General features: G+C 35.2%; 1 protein-coding gene across 2 annotated transcripts in view; it reads left to right on the top strand.

Moving 5' to 3' along the window:
* ADAMTSL1 (ADAMTS like 1) overlaps positions 1 to 17656 on the top strand; it is a 414253-nt gene that overhangs the window by 83353 nt on the left and 313244 nt on the right. For both annotated transcript variants that reach the window (XM_048292487.1, XM_048292486.1), the window contains exon 2: positions 14674 to 14793. In XM_048292487.1, the coding sequence (XP_048148444.1) occupies positions 14674 to 14793 (120 nt within the window). The remainder of the gene's footprint in view (positions 1 to 14673; positions 14794 to 17656) is intronic.

Here is a 17656-nt window from a genome sequence, read left to right as displayed (position 1 = left end):
CTTGGGTCTAGTGAAAGAGAGAGTGTTTTGCCCATTTTTTCTCAAATAAGTGTGACTTGCATGCTGAAGTATGTTTATCAGAAGGGTATGTGTCCCAGAGCAGATAGAACCAAGAGGAATTTCCAGGACCATTTAGTCCTACCACCAACATTATGCAACACCCTAATTTTCTACTTCTTTTTTTCTCTTTAGCTCTACCAGTACTCACATTGAAAAGCTGTTTCAGAATAACCCCACCTGATATTAAAATAGCAGCGTGAAACATGGCTTCATGTGTCAAGACAAGACTTCTATTTTAAATTCCTTGACTTCCTATTGGAATGAAATTAGTTTCTGTCTTTAACAAAACATACACTCAAATGAGACAGAAGTATAGATCAAGAGGTTATATATTTTGTTGGACAAAATATGACAAATTTGAGAACTAAAAAATATCCCAATACCTAATGTGTGTAATGGAAGGCAATAATACATAGAAATAACTCAGAATGCAGCACTTGGAATCTATGGTACATGTTAGTTTCAATATAATGTCTGGATTTTCTACTTGGCCTGATGTATTTATGAACTGAATAGATGACTTACTGTGACCACTCCTCTATCTAAACTTATATTGTAGAAGTTTTAGTGTGAATGCAAAATTCCTCATAATTTGACATTCTAATCATAAAAGCAAAGTTGGCTTTATTTTATAATAGTTATAAATGAAAAATAATACTCAGTAACAAGAAACATCTCCTTCATCTGTGATTCAGAGAATTATTTAAACACACGGGCTGCCTGATGGAGTACTGCTCTATCTCTAGTCCCACTTAGCCTTGTCTGACTCACCAGTGACTCAAATTTGAAAGTAATTATTTTGATCACTACCTCTGTTTTTTTACAATGAGACAATTACTTTATTTTCTACAGGCTGCTTAATAATATTTTGGAAACTGTCATTGCTGAGCCAGTTTTTGGGCAGCAAATGATTTGTTCAGTCTGTTTAGTTTTTTGTTTGTAGGTTATCCATAAGCATATCTTTTCACAGAATGTCATCCAGTTTTTTGTTGTTCCAAGTGTCACCACAGTCCCATGCTCAGTGATTTTGTCCCTCAACTTACTAATTTAATAAGGTGTTGAGGAACAAGACTTAATTCAAAATTTGACCAATGTGTATTTAGAGGTTGTTAAAGGTTGTTAACAGCTGGTTAAAAATTAGTTGCAGTTACTTGGAAAAAACAAGCAAAGGCTCATACATTGCCAGTCTAAGACACTTTTTAATTAACTTTCAACAACAGTAAAGCAATACCATGAATGCTAATAGAGCTTGAATAAACAGGACTGTAAGGATATAAATTCAAATTGGAAAAAATTATTTTAGGGAATGTATTTTAATATATATAAAATATGTGATGCGTATTGTATTTTTCTTTTCCAAATCTGTTAACTGTAACAATATCCTCTAATAATACTGTGTTTACTTACTCTTACTGCCTTCTTGTTCCTCTATTTCCTTATTATCTCAATACCAGGAACCTATGTCATAAATTAAATACAGTGTTTCGAAGTACGTAGATTCTGTTTATCCTTGTGTTTGAAAGAATTCTAGAACTGTAGTGGTCATTTCATAGATAATTTTAGTAAATTAATTAATTGTGTTTTTTGACTTTCATAAGTTTATTTGGATTCTGAAACCAGAAGAAGAGTAAGCCTCTAAACTACAGTGAGAATTGTTTATCTATGTTCTCATCCATCATTTCAACTACCATTGTGTGAGAGTTCATTTTTCCTGCTTTCCTTGCTGTTGTGTGTTACCAGAGTGCCAAGGAGATGGATGATGGTGGCATTAGACTCAGGAAGTAGTGAGAGCTCTTTGGCAGCTATTATGCGTAGTATCGCAATTTGCTACTCTAAGATTTGGAGTATATTAACTCTTACAAAATTCTTCATTGTCATTCATAAAATTAGCTGCCTTTTTCTAACGTGTAAGTGGAGAAACACAAAACTTTTTATCTCAAAAATTATTTACATGAAATTTAATGTCCTTCATCAAGATGGGCCTGTGAGAGCAATCGCTGCAGGAGGTACTCCTGTGTAGGCACAGAAAATGCCCATAACTATTTTCTCCTTAGACTTGAAGACTATGAGAAAGATGTAAAAAACTGTCTTATGGAAGCCAGAAAACACAGTTCTGTTTCTGTTCTTGAGATGTGAGGCTGTAAAAAAAGTGAGTTCAGCTCAGCGTGTTTGTTTTGCTGCTGAAAGTATCAGGGCAGGTGATACATCATATCAACACACTGTAAATTTAGTTTTAAATAATTTTAATTTTTGTTAGCAAAAGATATGTTCTTACATTGCTTCTTAAAGACCACAACTGTCTTCCAGAATCATGATGCCTTGGTGTGATAAAATCTGGTGGTGTAAAGCATGTAATATTCAAAGATTTTTTTTTTTTTTTTTCTTTTTAACGTGATGGCTGTTTCACATGTGTTGAAATAGCACCACGTTTTCCTTTCTTGGAATATACTGTGACTGAGTGCACTCTATTAGAGATGTGAGAGAAAGAGTCTTTCCTTCTCTCCTTATAATGGCCTGCATCTGGTCTTTTGAACAGGAAGAAATGTCATGCTTTGTATAATGTTAGTTGTGTCAGATGTTCTACTACAAATTGGCACTGAATGTTGATATGCACTTACAACATTTAGGCATTGATAGCTATTTTCAGGAAGTCTACAGCTGAGTGTCAATAAATAAACTTGGACAAAAATGTACTCCATCTGTTAAATAGATTACATTCTTCCTGTTTAAAACTCAAGTTTGAAAATCCATGAGCTTTATCCACTTCCACTTAGTGATGGAGTCATACACACCTTCATGATGATCATGATTTCAGTAATTCATTGCATTCTTCAAAGAAGATTGTGTATATAAAAATTTTATTTCTGAAAAAGGCCAGTCTAGTTTCTGGTTTCTTTTTTAGCTAATGTAACTGTAAGATTTACAGATTAAAGCCACCAAATTTATCTGTTCCATGTACATATTTTTTTTTTACACTTTAATTCTTTTTTGTTGTATTTTTTTATTATACTGAGTTTGAAGATTTTTTTATTATATTACTCTCTTGCTCTTTCTGGTTTTGTACTACTGTTTTGAGATTTTTTATCTCTGGGATACAAATTAAACCCTGAGCAAACATGAGTTTTCCTGTTTTACATGGATGCCATACCAGTTTCAGTAACTTCATGCTGGGAATCAAATTCAAATTTCTTGAAGCCAAGCAGGCCCTCAGAGCAGCATCATGGCAGGCATTTGGGAGCATACTGAGAATCTGCTTGGTTCTCTGCTCTGTCTACCTTTGTGCAGACTCTCTTGGCTGCTGAATTCTGCCTCTGTCTATGCTGCAGCCTTAATACAGGCAGTTATCTTCTAGAAGCTGTTACCAGCTGCTGGATGTTATACTTCGCTGGTATTTCTTTCACTTGTATATAAAATTATACAATTGCTTTTTTATTTAAGCAGGACTTAAACACTAAGTTATGTGTTTTAAACAGAAAGATATGACAAACTACAATGAAAATTATTTTTGGAGGAATTTGGGTGTAATGACTCTAATAAACATATGCTAGTACAGTATTTTACTTTATGCTCCCTAATCATCAAGTAATAAGATGCATTTTGAGATGGGATGCTTCTTCTAAAATATATATTTTCCTTTATCTAAAAGTTATTTATGAGTAATGTGGAGAACACTGATTGCTTAATGCAGGAATTATGTCTGAAATGTATAGCCTGGTAATGAATGTGGCCTCTGGCCTTCAATACTATGAAACTCTGAAAATGCGGAAAAATCACTCGGTGAAACTAAGAACAGTATCTAACATGAAATGAGTTTCAAGTAAGTCTGCCACAAAAGGCATATGACTCGTGTTCTAGGAAATTCTCTCATTATTGACTGTACGAACACAGTGTAAAAGGGGTGCTGTGTTTAATGCACAGATAGGGTGACACCCTGTAATACAGGAAGTGAAGGGGATCTTGGTTGTGCTTGGAAGAGGCAGCAGGGTTTAGCATGAGCTGGAAACTGTGAGGAAGCTGCTATCTGGCTGGATGCCCCATCTGATAATGTTGGGCAGCTGCTGTGTCAATGGCCACTCCAATCAGACATCAACGTCTCAAAATATCTTTAAAAGTAAATTAGAAACATAGCAACCTGCTAAGCAGTGCAGCCCAAAAAATGTATGGAACACTGAATAAATAATTAGAAAGTCCTGCTGTGATTACAAAAAAAAAAAACGAACCACCTAGTATTTTTGTTAAAGCAGGTATAATTTTTCAGCTGGTATAAATCAATAGTTTAAATGAAGCTGTTCTAATTTACTACAGCTGGATATCTGGTCTGTTACTTGCTAATTTGTGTCAAATGCCCTGCTACTATCATCTCCAGAAATACTGAGATCCTTATTTAGGATATAAAGAACTGAGAGGAGTTAGAAATTCTGTTTGCAAGAGTCTGACCCAACCAACTTCATTGATAACACATGTGATAGAAGTATACTAAATATGGAGGGATAAAAGAAGGAAACCTCCAAGGACACATTTAGGAGAAATCCTATAAAGACACAGCTTTGTCTTTTTTGATCCCCAAAGGAAAAGAAAACCCACAAAACCCCTCCTATATTCACAAACTATTCAGAATGAAAAGGACTCTAATGTTATTAAAACCAGTCTTACCACTGGCAGAAGCATCACAAATCTCATAAGGAGTGTTTTTAAACTAAAATACAATTTGAAGAAATAGGTTCCTCAGAGTCTATGAATTAAGTCTTCTATTACTATGCCAATCACATTGTAAAGACATACAAAAAATGTCATGCCATGGAGCTACTTATTTTCATAATTTTCCTACTGGATGATTTAATATTTCACAGACATAAGAAAATCATGGCTTCTATTTCAGTTATTTTACAAGTTGTCACAAAAGCTTATAAATCTGATAACGATTAATAATCTGATTACAAAACCGGTCATTGTATTGATGGAAACAATGGTAGTTTGGCTACCCAGCCAAGAAAAGACATACTTACCTGGAATAAATAGAATATGCAGTGCTTTGTTGTAGAGAAATGAGGTAACTGAAACCTATCTAATTGAATGGCAAGTCAGAAAGGTAGCATTACTACTGTTTTCTACTACTGCTTTAGCTATTTGAAGTATCTAGATTGCTGTAAATACTGTAAGATATGATTTGCAGAAAATAGTACCACTCCTGAAATTCTGGTTCTTAATAGAGATGGTCAGAGGCACTACCATATGAGAAGACAGTAATAAACAAATTGTTGTTTTCATAAATAATCCCATGTAAAGAATTATGTTGTGACAATTGCCTTATTTTGTAATAATATGATAGAGATAAAAAAATGTATACAGGGCCTTCCATTGTAAGTAGTTGAACTCCATTTGAGACAATGTCCATAATGTCAGCTCTGCAGGGCTCCTTATTCTCTAAGATATAATGACACGTAACATTAAAAAGAAGAAGCCAAATGAGTAGTTTGATTCCTTTGTTTAAAAGTGATGTTCATCAGTCCTGCATCAAAAAGCCCAAAATTCAAGTACTGAAGAAAATGTGAATATTATAATTGTGAAGTTTTATTTTTGTAACGAAAATACTCAATGCCCAGAGTGCCCAGAAAGTTTGATGAAGTGATTCTGGAGAACCTGTCAGTTTCCTCTTCCAAAACAAAATTCAAGGAAGCTGAGAGGATTCATAGATGAAATAAAAAACCTGCTGAGCAATGGGATTCAAAGAGGAAGAAAAATAATGACTTTAAATTATTCAGTTTCTAGATTAAATTAAATTATCAATTTCATTATTTTCCTGAATGCATATTTATCATTTTCTCACTATAGGAAAGTTGCATTACCATTGTTTTTTCTAACATGCTCAAAAATAACAAGAGAAATAAATTGTGATAATTTGAGTACAGCTAATTGTGATCTATGTTGCAAAACAATGGCAAATCTTACTTTATGCTTACTTTTGTGCCAATAATAATTTGAAATCAGGTACTGCTGCTTAGATGACATTTGGGAATGTCTGATCTTGCTAATCTCAGATCATTATTTGTTCATGCAATTTGACATAGTTTGTGGTCTAGTCTGGCCCTTAGGAGAATACTGCAGAGCAGTGACAAGATGATAAATGAACATACTGAGGCTTGTAGAACGATTTCTAAAGCTGTTACTTGCTCCATTTTCTCACATGGCACATACTAATTCTGACCATTTAAAAACTGATGCAGCTTCTAAATACAGTTGAGTTAAGCATTCCATACCTGTTCATGGTCAGCCAAGTAAGGCAGTGAAAGAAGCATTAGAAAATTAACTCTTCAGATCTTATATTTTGGTTTTCTTTAGTTTTGTGTCATAGAAATTTGTGTGTCTGTTTTCAAGTAGTTTGAATAACTATTTATTTGGCTTGTTTTGGAAAGTAAATCTGTTTAGGCCTTGGATACAATTTTTCCCAAATCACAGTAGCTTTTTTTATTTTTTTAAAAAATAGCTTTCATGAAGATAAGATGCCATACCCATCTAAATATCTCCTGTGTATCCAGTAAATTAGAAAGTAGGTAACATTCTCAAGTATAATTCCAGCTCTTGTTTGTGAAGCTATTAACCTTGATGCATTTTGTGCTAACTACAGCCAGAAAGAAGGTTCTAATCAGCAGGATTTTAAAGGAATTGTATAGCTTTGATTTGTTTGCTTCTATGGGACTTCACCTTTTTTATCCCCACAGTCTGCTTTTTGTTTTCTTGTTCTTTCTCCCCTTTCCCTCTCCTTCCTTTGCTTTTTTTTTTTTGGCTATGGTTGCTTGGCAGCAGGATAATTGCTGTGGTTTTGTGCATTCTGCATTTTTGCCTCTCCATTTAATGGGACCATATTGGCTTTCTCTCTTGTTGGTACACTGTGGGTCAAGTGTAGGCGTGTGCATGCTTTACAAATTTATCCCCATCATTGCAAATGTCTGTCCAAGATGTTAGTAGCTGGTGGTTTTGTCTGAGGGACACTTCAAGCTGTAATTCTTGAGGGCAAATCACTTTTTGTTTCTTTTGTTCATTTATAATGAGAGACTGAAATGGAGCTTAAATAATTCCTTCAATGAAAACATTAACCAGACTCTGCTATTGTGGTTGTTTAAGAACTGAAAATAATTAGCACAAACCCACATTTCCTTCACAGAGTTTTAAAAGAAGTCAGGACATTACCATTAAGATCATAATGAATTCAGTCTCTGTGGAAAGGCAAGGAGGAAAGAAAAAAAGATTAAATATATTTCAAGACTAGCAAAAAGATTTCTGGTGGGAACATTTCACCGTTGAATAAAACATTCCCTTGGGAAATACGTTGCTATTGGGGTTTGTATTTTAAGGCACCGTGTGACTATCTTCAGAGAAGCCAAACAAGAATCTTCTTCTTTCTTTAAAAATTCTAAACCTACAAGCCTACTACAAACAGTAGCCAGTTTCCTAAGAGACTGGCTGTTAATTCAGAAACTATAATTTCATCACTGTTTGGAAAGACTGGAATTGGAAAGCAATATTGTTGATAATCAGGTCTCAGCAAAAATTTGTTTTCCACAGGGGTAAATACTTTCTGTTTGTTTGTTTCTCTTATATAACTTTGCCGGCCCAGTACGTGCAATTCTATTTTGACCTATGAGAAGAAGATATTGCAGTAGTAAAAAATGTTGGCTTAAAATTTATTTAGTTCATAAATCTAGACAACCCTTTCTTCCATTTGAAAGACAATTAGCAAGCTGAGAATCAAAGCCATAAAATCTAAGGGTTGTAAGGCAAGAATGAGTTATTAACTATCCATGAAAAGAAAAATTGTGAAACTGGCCTCTAAAGGTTACCTTAAAAAAAAGAAAATTCAGCATGAACAAAGAGAACTTCCCTTCAAACCTTACTTATAGGAAAGAGAAAAAGAAATATGCTGACAGCATTTAGCTTAGCCCTGGGACAGTCTCTTCCACCTTCAGCAGAGATGCTGAACCTTTGCCAAGGGCAGTAAAGAATTGAAGGTGAAGAACTGATCACAGTTAATAGGCTGAGAATATGACTACTTTCTTATGCTTTCTCTATTCACTGTGACTGCACGAGAGTTGTGTGTGCAATCACCTGAATATTCTTCTGCCTTCTCACATGGTAATAAATATTTTCTGTATAGTGACACCACTCCAGCATACCAATAATGGAGAGTGACTGTTCAGCATACCTGTAATGGAGAGGCTCATATGAAAACTGTCTACACTCACATGAGCACATTTGTCAAAGGGCTATGCACTGGAACTGTCACAGGACATTAAGCACTGGGAGCTTAATGCCATCACATGTGTATGATTTGTTAAAATAGCCCACAGTTTTCTTTAACTTTCTAACAGTGGCCTAGAAATGAAACATATCATCTCATCTAACCTCATAAAAATGAAAGAAAAATAAAAGCTTTGTTGTTTTGTCCTTGTTGTTGTTTTGGCAATAAAACCATTTGCTTGAACTAATACAAAGAAAATTAAATTTCATGGAAGGGAAGGGACTTTCCTTGGGGAGAACAGTCATCATCACAGCTCTAGGGTCCAATCTGGGAGACAGAAATTATGAAAGAGAAAGAAAAATCTAAGCTAGAGCTGTTCTACCTCTGTCCAAATACCAGATTTTTACTTTGGATTCTACCTTATCTCTCACATGGATTCTTCTAGTCTTTGGTTTATAGCAAGAGTTGACTCCATGACAGCAAATACTTCAGATTTTCAACCCTATTACAAATGCATTGACACAGTCTCTGTTTACTTGAATCCACATATTTCCCTATGGGGACATAGAAAATTAATTAGGAAAATTCTGAACATTTCTGAAGCATATAATAAGGAAACATAGTACATGGAGAATGATTTCCTTAATTAAATAGGGTAGTATCTCCTTTAGGATGTATTTCTCTTAAAAGCATAGAGTGCTCATATGCAAGAAATTCCCAGAAGGCGACATGCAGAATAGATTTTAAATTGTGCATGGCTTTCTGGGTCTCCATGGAGGAATGAAAAGTGTTCAGAATGATTAACAGTGGCAGAATTGGGCTGTAATGTTTCTGCATATCTTAAATTCTTGCATGGACTTTGTTAAAGACAAACAGCTTTTAGAATTTAAATGTGGAGCCAGACTATAATTGCTTCTGAATTTGTGACATGGTATTGGACTTGTACCACCCTCTACCTACCCCTCTTCTAATTTCATTTTGGAGAATAAAGAAAAAGAAAATTTGGATCAACATTGCAGTAAAAACCATGGCAGAATTTGTAAGGCAATGGTAATAATTTTCTTATTTCAGAATTCCCTATGAGATTTTGTTAAACAATTTCTTGAGGCAAGAGAGGTAGGAATCAAGTTTATTTGACAGCTAGCCGCTGCTTATACACACTTTGAGTCTTCTGGGATGCCTTTCTTCTTGCATGATTGGCAGGGCTGGAGGATGCAGTAAAGCTCTTGTCACTCATATAAAAGTGCGCCACTCTTTCCCTTAGAAGTGTGGGCAGGAAAGTGGAATGTTGTTCTTAAGTTTTATGGAGAGTAATTCAGAGTTGAAATACATGCACAAGTTGTTATGGTGTTTGGAGTGCAATGTACGATGACTCGGCTTGTTAAAAGCCTGCATTCATCATCCCTCACTATAAATGTCACTGCCACCCTTTCTGATATTTAATACCTTAAATTCTTTCATGTTTCCTGTTTTAATTTGTTTCTGTCAAGAAAATCAAGAGATTCATACTGCTAGTTAGCAAAGTAATCCTTCTTCTCATTATCAAAACACTGTAGGCCTCCTGGTAAAAAAAAAAAGCAAACTTAAAGAATCTGATATTTTAAACAAATTTATCAGAAGTATTTTTAATAAACCAGTACAATTTTTTTGATTCTAGTTTTGATGTTAGTGATAATTTTCTGTGTGATTTAGACTTTGAATATACAAAATAAAAAAAGCTTCAACTGAGCACTCGTCACCTTGAAACTACTCCTGGAATGTGCCTAAATGGTTAATTATAAATATTTGAGGCCACATTTGGTATTTCTGCTTTGTGAGCAACGTACTTTGAAATTTCTCCTCTGTGTTGAGAAAGGTGATATTAAAGGTACCATGATTATTTGCATCAGATTCCAGGCATGTGTTGTTATTCCTGTGCCTTGTGAATTCAGCAAAATATTACTATTACACCTTGCTAACAATAATTATTAGTAGTTTACTTTATTGCTGGTCATAGTAAAATTAATGAAGCTAGTTCCATGGTGGGACAGTAATAAAGTGCAAAAAAACTTATACAGAGTTAGCTGGGATACATCCTTTCATCCTCTGTTTTTTATTGGGTCTTTTATTTTCTAATTATGTATTTGTAAGCCTGATTCCTCAAAGATTTCTGCTGTATGGACTCACACCACTGGATCTAATGGAAAAATTAATGTTTTGCATCTATTTAAGAGAGATAGAAATTGAGCTAAAATGAGAAAAACATTATTGTTTAGGTATTTGCTGGAATTATATCTCATATCAATTTCATAAAAGGCTTCTTTGCAATGTCAGTTGAGTACCTGAATACCCAGCTATCTTCCTCATGCTGAGAAACTTAAATGATATGATTTTGATTTTCATGTGCACTAGTGAAACGTTTACAATGTTGTTTGCAAATTCTTGAAAAGACACATATTGACGCTGATTACTGCTGCTGCTGCTAAAGGTCAGACTTCTGTCAGGCCACTCTTTCTTTGTATGGTTTGCTCACTGCTTAAGAAAGGCTACTTTGGATTATTTTTGGAGATATTTTCTAAGCTTGCCTGATCATAAACTGAATGAAGATAGGTGAGAGATATGGTGGCTGTGTTATGCTGAAAATAGGTTTCCTGAGAGAATGAAATGGTCATATATATGAATCCAAGACTTCAAGGAAAACTTGAAAAATAGAAAACAGTCTTTCAAGACATTATTCCAATTTACTGACACTCATCTTTAATGGATTGATTCAAACTCTCTCAGTAAGGATGACCATGTTCTACTTGAACTAAGTTTTATCAGATGATGTATAAGTTAAAGCGAACTCAGTCTGAACTACTTCTCAAAGCAGAAAAGCATATTATATGCATCAAACAGAGAATAACCTTCTTTAGATGACCACATGTTTTTCAGTCCTCTTCATTTTTTCAAGACTTTATAATTCATATTTGCTAAATTTAAAATAAATCATTCTTTCATTAATGCTCTTCTAGTTTTTTTTATTTCTCATCTTCTTCCTTCATCTTCAGTATCCCAATGTCTTTTTTTTTTGACCACTTAGCTCTGTCACTTCTTTCTGAATAGTGCCTCTGACACCTATTTCCCACCTATGTAATAAGAAGTAGTCGGAGCATAAATGTTGATAGGGTAGACAGTTAAGTTTTAAAGATTAGCAATAAGCAATTAGCAATAATTATTGAGATTATTGATATTGCATCTGCATTCTTTATCAAGAAATTTCTTTAATTTTGAAAAACAGACTGGAATTTTAATAACAGGAAGCTGACTGCACTTACAAGGAAAAGAATTTTTGGAATCTGGGTATGTTTTTATAGGAGCAAAATAGGAAGGTGAATCATTGGTAAAGAAGTGACTCTTTACTTTGTAATTTGATTTCTGAAATTAGTAACACAGGGATCTGGACAGGCTAGATTGATGGGACAAGGCCAATGGTATGATATTCAACAAGGCATGGTGCCATGTCCTGCACTTGGGTCACAACAACCCCAAGCAGCACCATGGTGTGGGGGAAGAGTGCCTGGAAAGCTGCCCAATAGGTAAAGGACCTGGGGTTGCTGGTGACAGCAGCTGAACATGAGCCAGCTGTGCCCAGGTGGCCAAGAAGGTCAGTAGCATCCTGGCCTTTATCAGCCAGTGTGGGCCAACAGAACCAGGGCAGGGATCGTTCCCCTGTACTCAGCACTGGTGAGGCCACACCTCAAATCCTGTGCTCAGTTTTGGGTCCTTTGTGAAAGGAAGGACACTGAGGTGGTGGAGCATGTCCAGAGAAGGGCAGTGGAGGTGGCAAAGGGTCTGGAGCACAAGGCTCATGAGGATAGGGCTCAGGGTAGCTGAGGGTATTTAGCTGGAGAAAAGGAGTCTCAGGGGTGACTTTATTGCTCTTTACTTGACAGAAGGTTGCAGTGAAGTGGGGGTCGGTCTCTTTTCCAGGTAACAAGCAATAGGATAAGAGAAAATGGCCTCAAGTTTTGCCAGGGAAGGTTTAGATTAGACATTAGGAAAAATTCATCATGGAAAAAGTTGACAAGCATTGGAACTGGCTGCCCAGGGACATGGTTGAGTCACCATCCCTGGAGGTATTTAAAAGACATGTAGATGTGGTGCTTAGGGACTTCATTTAGTGGTGGACTTGGCAGTGCTGGATTAAAAGCTGAACTAAATGATCTTAAAGGTCTTTCCTAACTTAGACAATTCTATGATTTTATAATTTTATCATTAGATTTGCTGATCACAAGTGTTCAAAATCGCAAGGAGATGCTATTATTTCAAAGTAAAAGACCAGATTCCTTTCTTGAAATAAGTTTTACTGTTTGAGCATTTTTTGCCAATCTTGAGTTAAAACATTTTTATGAAGTACGAGCTATTTCAAGAACATTTTTATTTCTAAGATAATGATTTGTCCAAAAAGAATACGTGTCTGTAACAGAGCTTCTTTTTCTTTGGGGAACATGCATGTTTCTTCCTCAGACACCCCTGAGGATCCTTCATTGCTATGACTCAATAATATAAGAATAAAATCAGTGGGTGTATCTCTCAGTGTTATCCACAAGATGGGAAGCTAACTATAAATATTAAAATACTAGTACTGTAAAACTATTCCTTTTATGGGATGATTTTTTTTTTCTTGCTTCTTTTTTAAAAGAAAACGTAAAATTTAGAGCAGAGGATCTCAAAGCAACCAGAACTAGGTGCCCTTTATTTCACTACTAGAGGCAAGAACTTTGCATCAAAGAAAAAGTCTATTATATTTAGGTCATAGAGTTTGGATTCAGGGACTCAATTCTTCCCATTACCTACTTCATAGAAAGATATTCCCATCCCCCCTTTAAGTTAATTAGATCATCTTCTTCTAGTCAGCCCTTTATAATTGCTCTAGCTTTATAGAAGGTCTGATCTCAGTTCCTAGCTGGCAGGACTAGGAACTGCATCCTCCCAAAAAGCAGTACCAACTCACTTGTAAGGAGTGCAAGGCAAATCTGTACTTCATTCTCCCACTGGACACTACAACGTTGTGTTACTCACAGGCCATTTCAGCTTCTCAGCTAGAATAAGTAGAGACAGCTTAATTATGGCACCTGGCTGTAGAAGAAACAATCATAATAAAAGCAGCAGATCATGGACTTTTGTCTTAGTAAAATGTAGTTATTGCAGCTGTTGTCAGTAGTAACGGTCCATTTTTAAGTACTGTGCTTATCTGAGTGAGGAAATACTATATCCACTGTTCCTGATTATATTACATTATAGTATCTTATACAGTATCCATCTCTGAGATGGAGAAACAGAAGAAGATACTTTTCTGGAGCATAAACCAGAATCGCATACAAATAAATTATTTATGGTAGTTGCATTTGTCTAATTCCCACTAGTGTTGCAGTCACTGTTGTCAAATCGTAAAGTATTCTTACTTAGTCATTTTGATAAAACATACTGTTCTCTCAAATATGTTGTGAAGTGCTGGTAACTGAAAAATCTACTAGATTTCCAGAGATAATATAGCCCCTATTCCTGGTTGTTAACAATTTTTATGGATGTTTCACCTGTAATGGAATTCATTAGACAGTCTAATGAAATGACAGTGTTCTGACATGTTCCAAAACCCTCTCTGACATTTCACTGCTTTCCAACACTTTAAATTTATGTTATAGCTAAAAAAATTTCTTTGATTTGAACAACCAAAGAAAAAATGGATGTGAGAGCTTGAAGAATGATGTGGATTTGTTTTCATTATTTATTTCTAAACTATATAAATACAAATCTATGTAATAATTGTACCTAGGGCATTTTGATAGTAATTGGTTAGTTAATCACTGAACAAACAACCTCCTTCTCAGATGGCTTATATATATTCTTAAAAACAATAGATATAAAATTAGTTTAAATTATTTTTAATGCATGTACATATTGGAGTTTGCTTGCCAAAGTATTTATAAATAATTTTTTTCTGTCCCTTTGAAATTTTAAGCTCTGTCTTCTTATGATAGAGCAGTCAAAATGCTGGACAAACACAATCTGTTACGTAAAGTAAAAATACAATTTAAATATTAATTCATTTCACAAAAGAGTTTTTAAACATTATCTGTCATACAAACCATAGATGTAAATAACAAGATATAAACTTCTTTCACAACAGAATTTCATGTAAATGGAAATCATTTATTAACTTACTGACATTCTTTAAATGCATGTCAATGTTCTCATTAATGGCAGTGCTGTCTGGTTGGAACAAATGTAGTAGTGGAAGACAGAGGACCATTAACTGGCCTTTTAATCTTCCAGTCATATTTTTCTGAATATTAGGATCATGTCTATGACGGTATTAAAATTTTGCATTTCCTAATATCATGTTTTCCTTCTAGGTTTTTGGAGACCAAAATCAAGGAGCAGTTTTCCTACGTGAATTTACATTGATTCGGAGAGAAAGTCTTCACGATGATTTCCTATCTGATTTGCTGAATAACCACAAAACAGAAGACCCGGTAGGAATCTTCTATTATTCCAAAACATTTTATAAGAAATTGCTGCAGAAATACAGGTTTTTTGATAGATCTTTCATTCTGCTTCATTAATCTATGGAAAATAACAAAATTAGATTTTTTAAACATAAAAGTGTTACACTAAAAATATCATAAATTCCATGTAAATAAAGACTCATTCATAGGGAGGGTTCATGGGTGTCAGTGCATATGAGGTTTCATTATTTAAAGACAAGCTTTTTCAAAAGACACACAGATTGGTCTTTTGCTTTCTAATGGTAATTTTTCTTACTCAGAATTTTGGCATTCTAATTTGTTACCATTGTTTGCTTTGTACATACAAAGGGAGATTATCTTTCATTAAATACGAATGAGTAAAGATAACTTTATAGGCTACGTAAAAAAAATAATGCTTTGAAAGGAATAATTTTATTAAATGAACCAAGAAATCTAACTAACAGGGAAAACAGTTTTATGAAAAATATATTTTCACTCTCTTCTGTATATGCCTGGCAAGGTATTTATTTCAGGTCTGAAGGATTTCATGTTGTCTAGCAGCTGATATTTTTGAAGAAAAGAATGTAGAGGTAAATAACTTGGGAGTCATGCTTAATCAGTCTTTAATATGAAATGATACAAGCCAGCTGATTTTAAACTGCAGCAAATCTGCCCTACCAAGATGATTGAGGGACGAGACCATCTCTCTTACCAGGAAAGGCTAAGGGAGCTGGGCCTGTTCAGTCTTAAGAAGAGATGACTGAGAGGGGACCTACCAATACATACAAGTATCTCAAGGGAGGGTGTCCAGAGGATGGATTGGTGGTGCTAAGCAATAGCACAAAAGGCAACAGGCACAAACTGACACACAGGGAAGCTCCACCTGAACATGAGGAAGAACTTCTTTACTGTGCAGTGACCAAGCACTGGAACAGGTTGCCCAGAGAGGCTGTAGAGTCTCCCTCCCTGGAGATATTCAAGAACTGTCTGGACACAAAATCCTGTGCTGTGTGCTCTGGGATGACCCTGCTTGTGCAGTGAGGTTGGACCAGATGACCCACTTTGACTTTCAGTCTTACCTCTTCTATGATTTTGTAAACTTTTAGGTCTGATATTTTCAAGAGCAGATACATCTTGATGTCTAACAGATTTTGGTTTAACAGAAGCAGTGGCTTATTATCATCTGATATTACCATGAATTGGTGATGTATTATTTTAGGGATTAAATACTTTACAGGATTATTTACTCTGTAGGGTAGAGTGATCCAAGAAATTTGTGTTGGCACAGACATGCTCAGCCCCTTTTTGATCAAATTTTACCTTTCTTAGGTTATCTTTCTTCGTGTATGGTAGAATGTTATCCAATTATCATTGGTGGGAGTGTGTAGAGCTAGGACTTTAGAAGAACAGGGTGGATGTCTTTGGATAAGTCTTATCGCTCAGGTCAAAGAAACTAGTTAACAAAAGTAGTGGAGGTGTTAAACAATCCACTGTGTTTTTGCTAACCCATCTGCTCTCAGACAAGTTGTCCTTAGTGCTTTACTACTGCTAAAAAAAATTTCAGGTCAGTCAAAATTAACACTTTGTTCTACCATTTTGGGTAATTTTAACGCAGTTCAAAGCAACTGCTTTGCTGCCAGAATGCCTGTAACTGTTCTTTAAAACCATTTATTTTCTGTGGTCCAGAGAAGAAAATGGCACTTTATTATAATTCTGTCAGTAGTGGTACCAGTGATTTGTTGTTTTCCTGTGTTGTGCTGGTTGTATGCATATTTATGTATGCATATATGTTTTATGTTCGTGCAAGCAGAAAGTACTCTGCAAAATATTCCTAGATTTCACTTCAAGGCATTGGTCTTTTTTTTTTTAATTACTTTCACAGGGATCCTGTGACATTCCTGTGATCTTCTTTCTGTGCAGTTACAAGTGCTTGAGAACACATCTACACTGAATAGTGCCCAGAAAATAGGACTTTGCAATGTTCATTTACATATGACTTAAAGAACTTCTTTACCAGCCTCATCTCTCTGTGATGCTGTCTTTTACTACTGAAGCACGTAATGTTTTATCTGTGTGACTGATTTGGTAGGCAATAGGTAGTATGGAAGAACTTGAAATAACTTCTTGGTATTTTGCCTAAAACATTTTAAATGTATATGACTTGTTCACTGTGTGCTATGTAGTCTATTTCAAAGACAGATACTAGTTTCAGCCGGGGCCTTTCTTTAGCACTTCTTCCAAATTTTTGCTTCACAAATACAAGTGAATTGGTTTTACAAAATCTCCATAGCATATACAGGATATTTTTCTCATTTTATGGATGTAGATTCAAAGGTTCATAGACATTAAGGTCAAAAGCATCTACTTTTCTTGAGTGCTCTGAGACAGAAGGATCCATTTTTTTCAATTTACCTCACTGTGGATACAAAAATGCTGCTAGCAAGAATTTTTCTTGCTACTTTCTAAGTCCGTGGGATACTTTTCTCTCTCACAGAAGATATTCGCAGAGTTTATAAACCATGAACACCTGCGACCCTGCCGAGCTTTGTTTATAGTACAGTAGAAAAATATTTTGACAATGGATGTTTTAGGATTTTAGCCAATCACCCCCAAGGGGTGGCTGATCCTTTGTCCAATTAGACTATGAAGAAAAAAAGTCTATAAAAGAGTTTGTAAAATAATTAAATAAATCAATCTTGCTGCACAATTCCTGCCTGCTGGATCTTCTCTCCTCCTCCCTATGGCTGCGGGATATGGTAATACCTCATATAACACAGCACTAAGTTGAGAGGGGAACTGTTGACTTCAAATGTAATCCTGACCATTCATCATCTTTGTCTATCAACAGGTAAGGTATCTACAAATCAAA

This window comes from Corvus hawaiiensis, chromosome Z (assembly GCF_020740725.1).
Source record: "Corvus hawaiiensis isolate bCorHaw1 chromosome Z, bCorHaw1.pri.cur, whole genome shotgun sequence".
NCBI classification, from domain to species: domain Eukaryota; kingdom Metazoa; phylum Chordata; class Aves; order Passeriformes; family Corvidae; genus Corvus; species Corvus hawaiiensis.
Note: the sequence above shows the minus strand (reverse complement) of the source record. Positions and strands in the feature narration are given on the sequence as shown.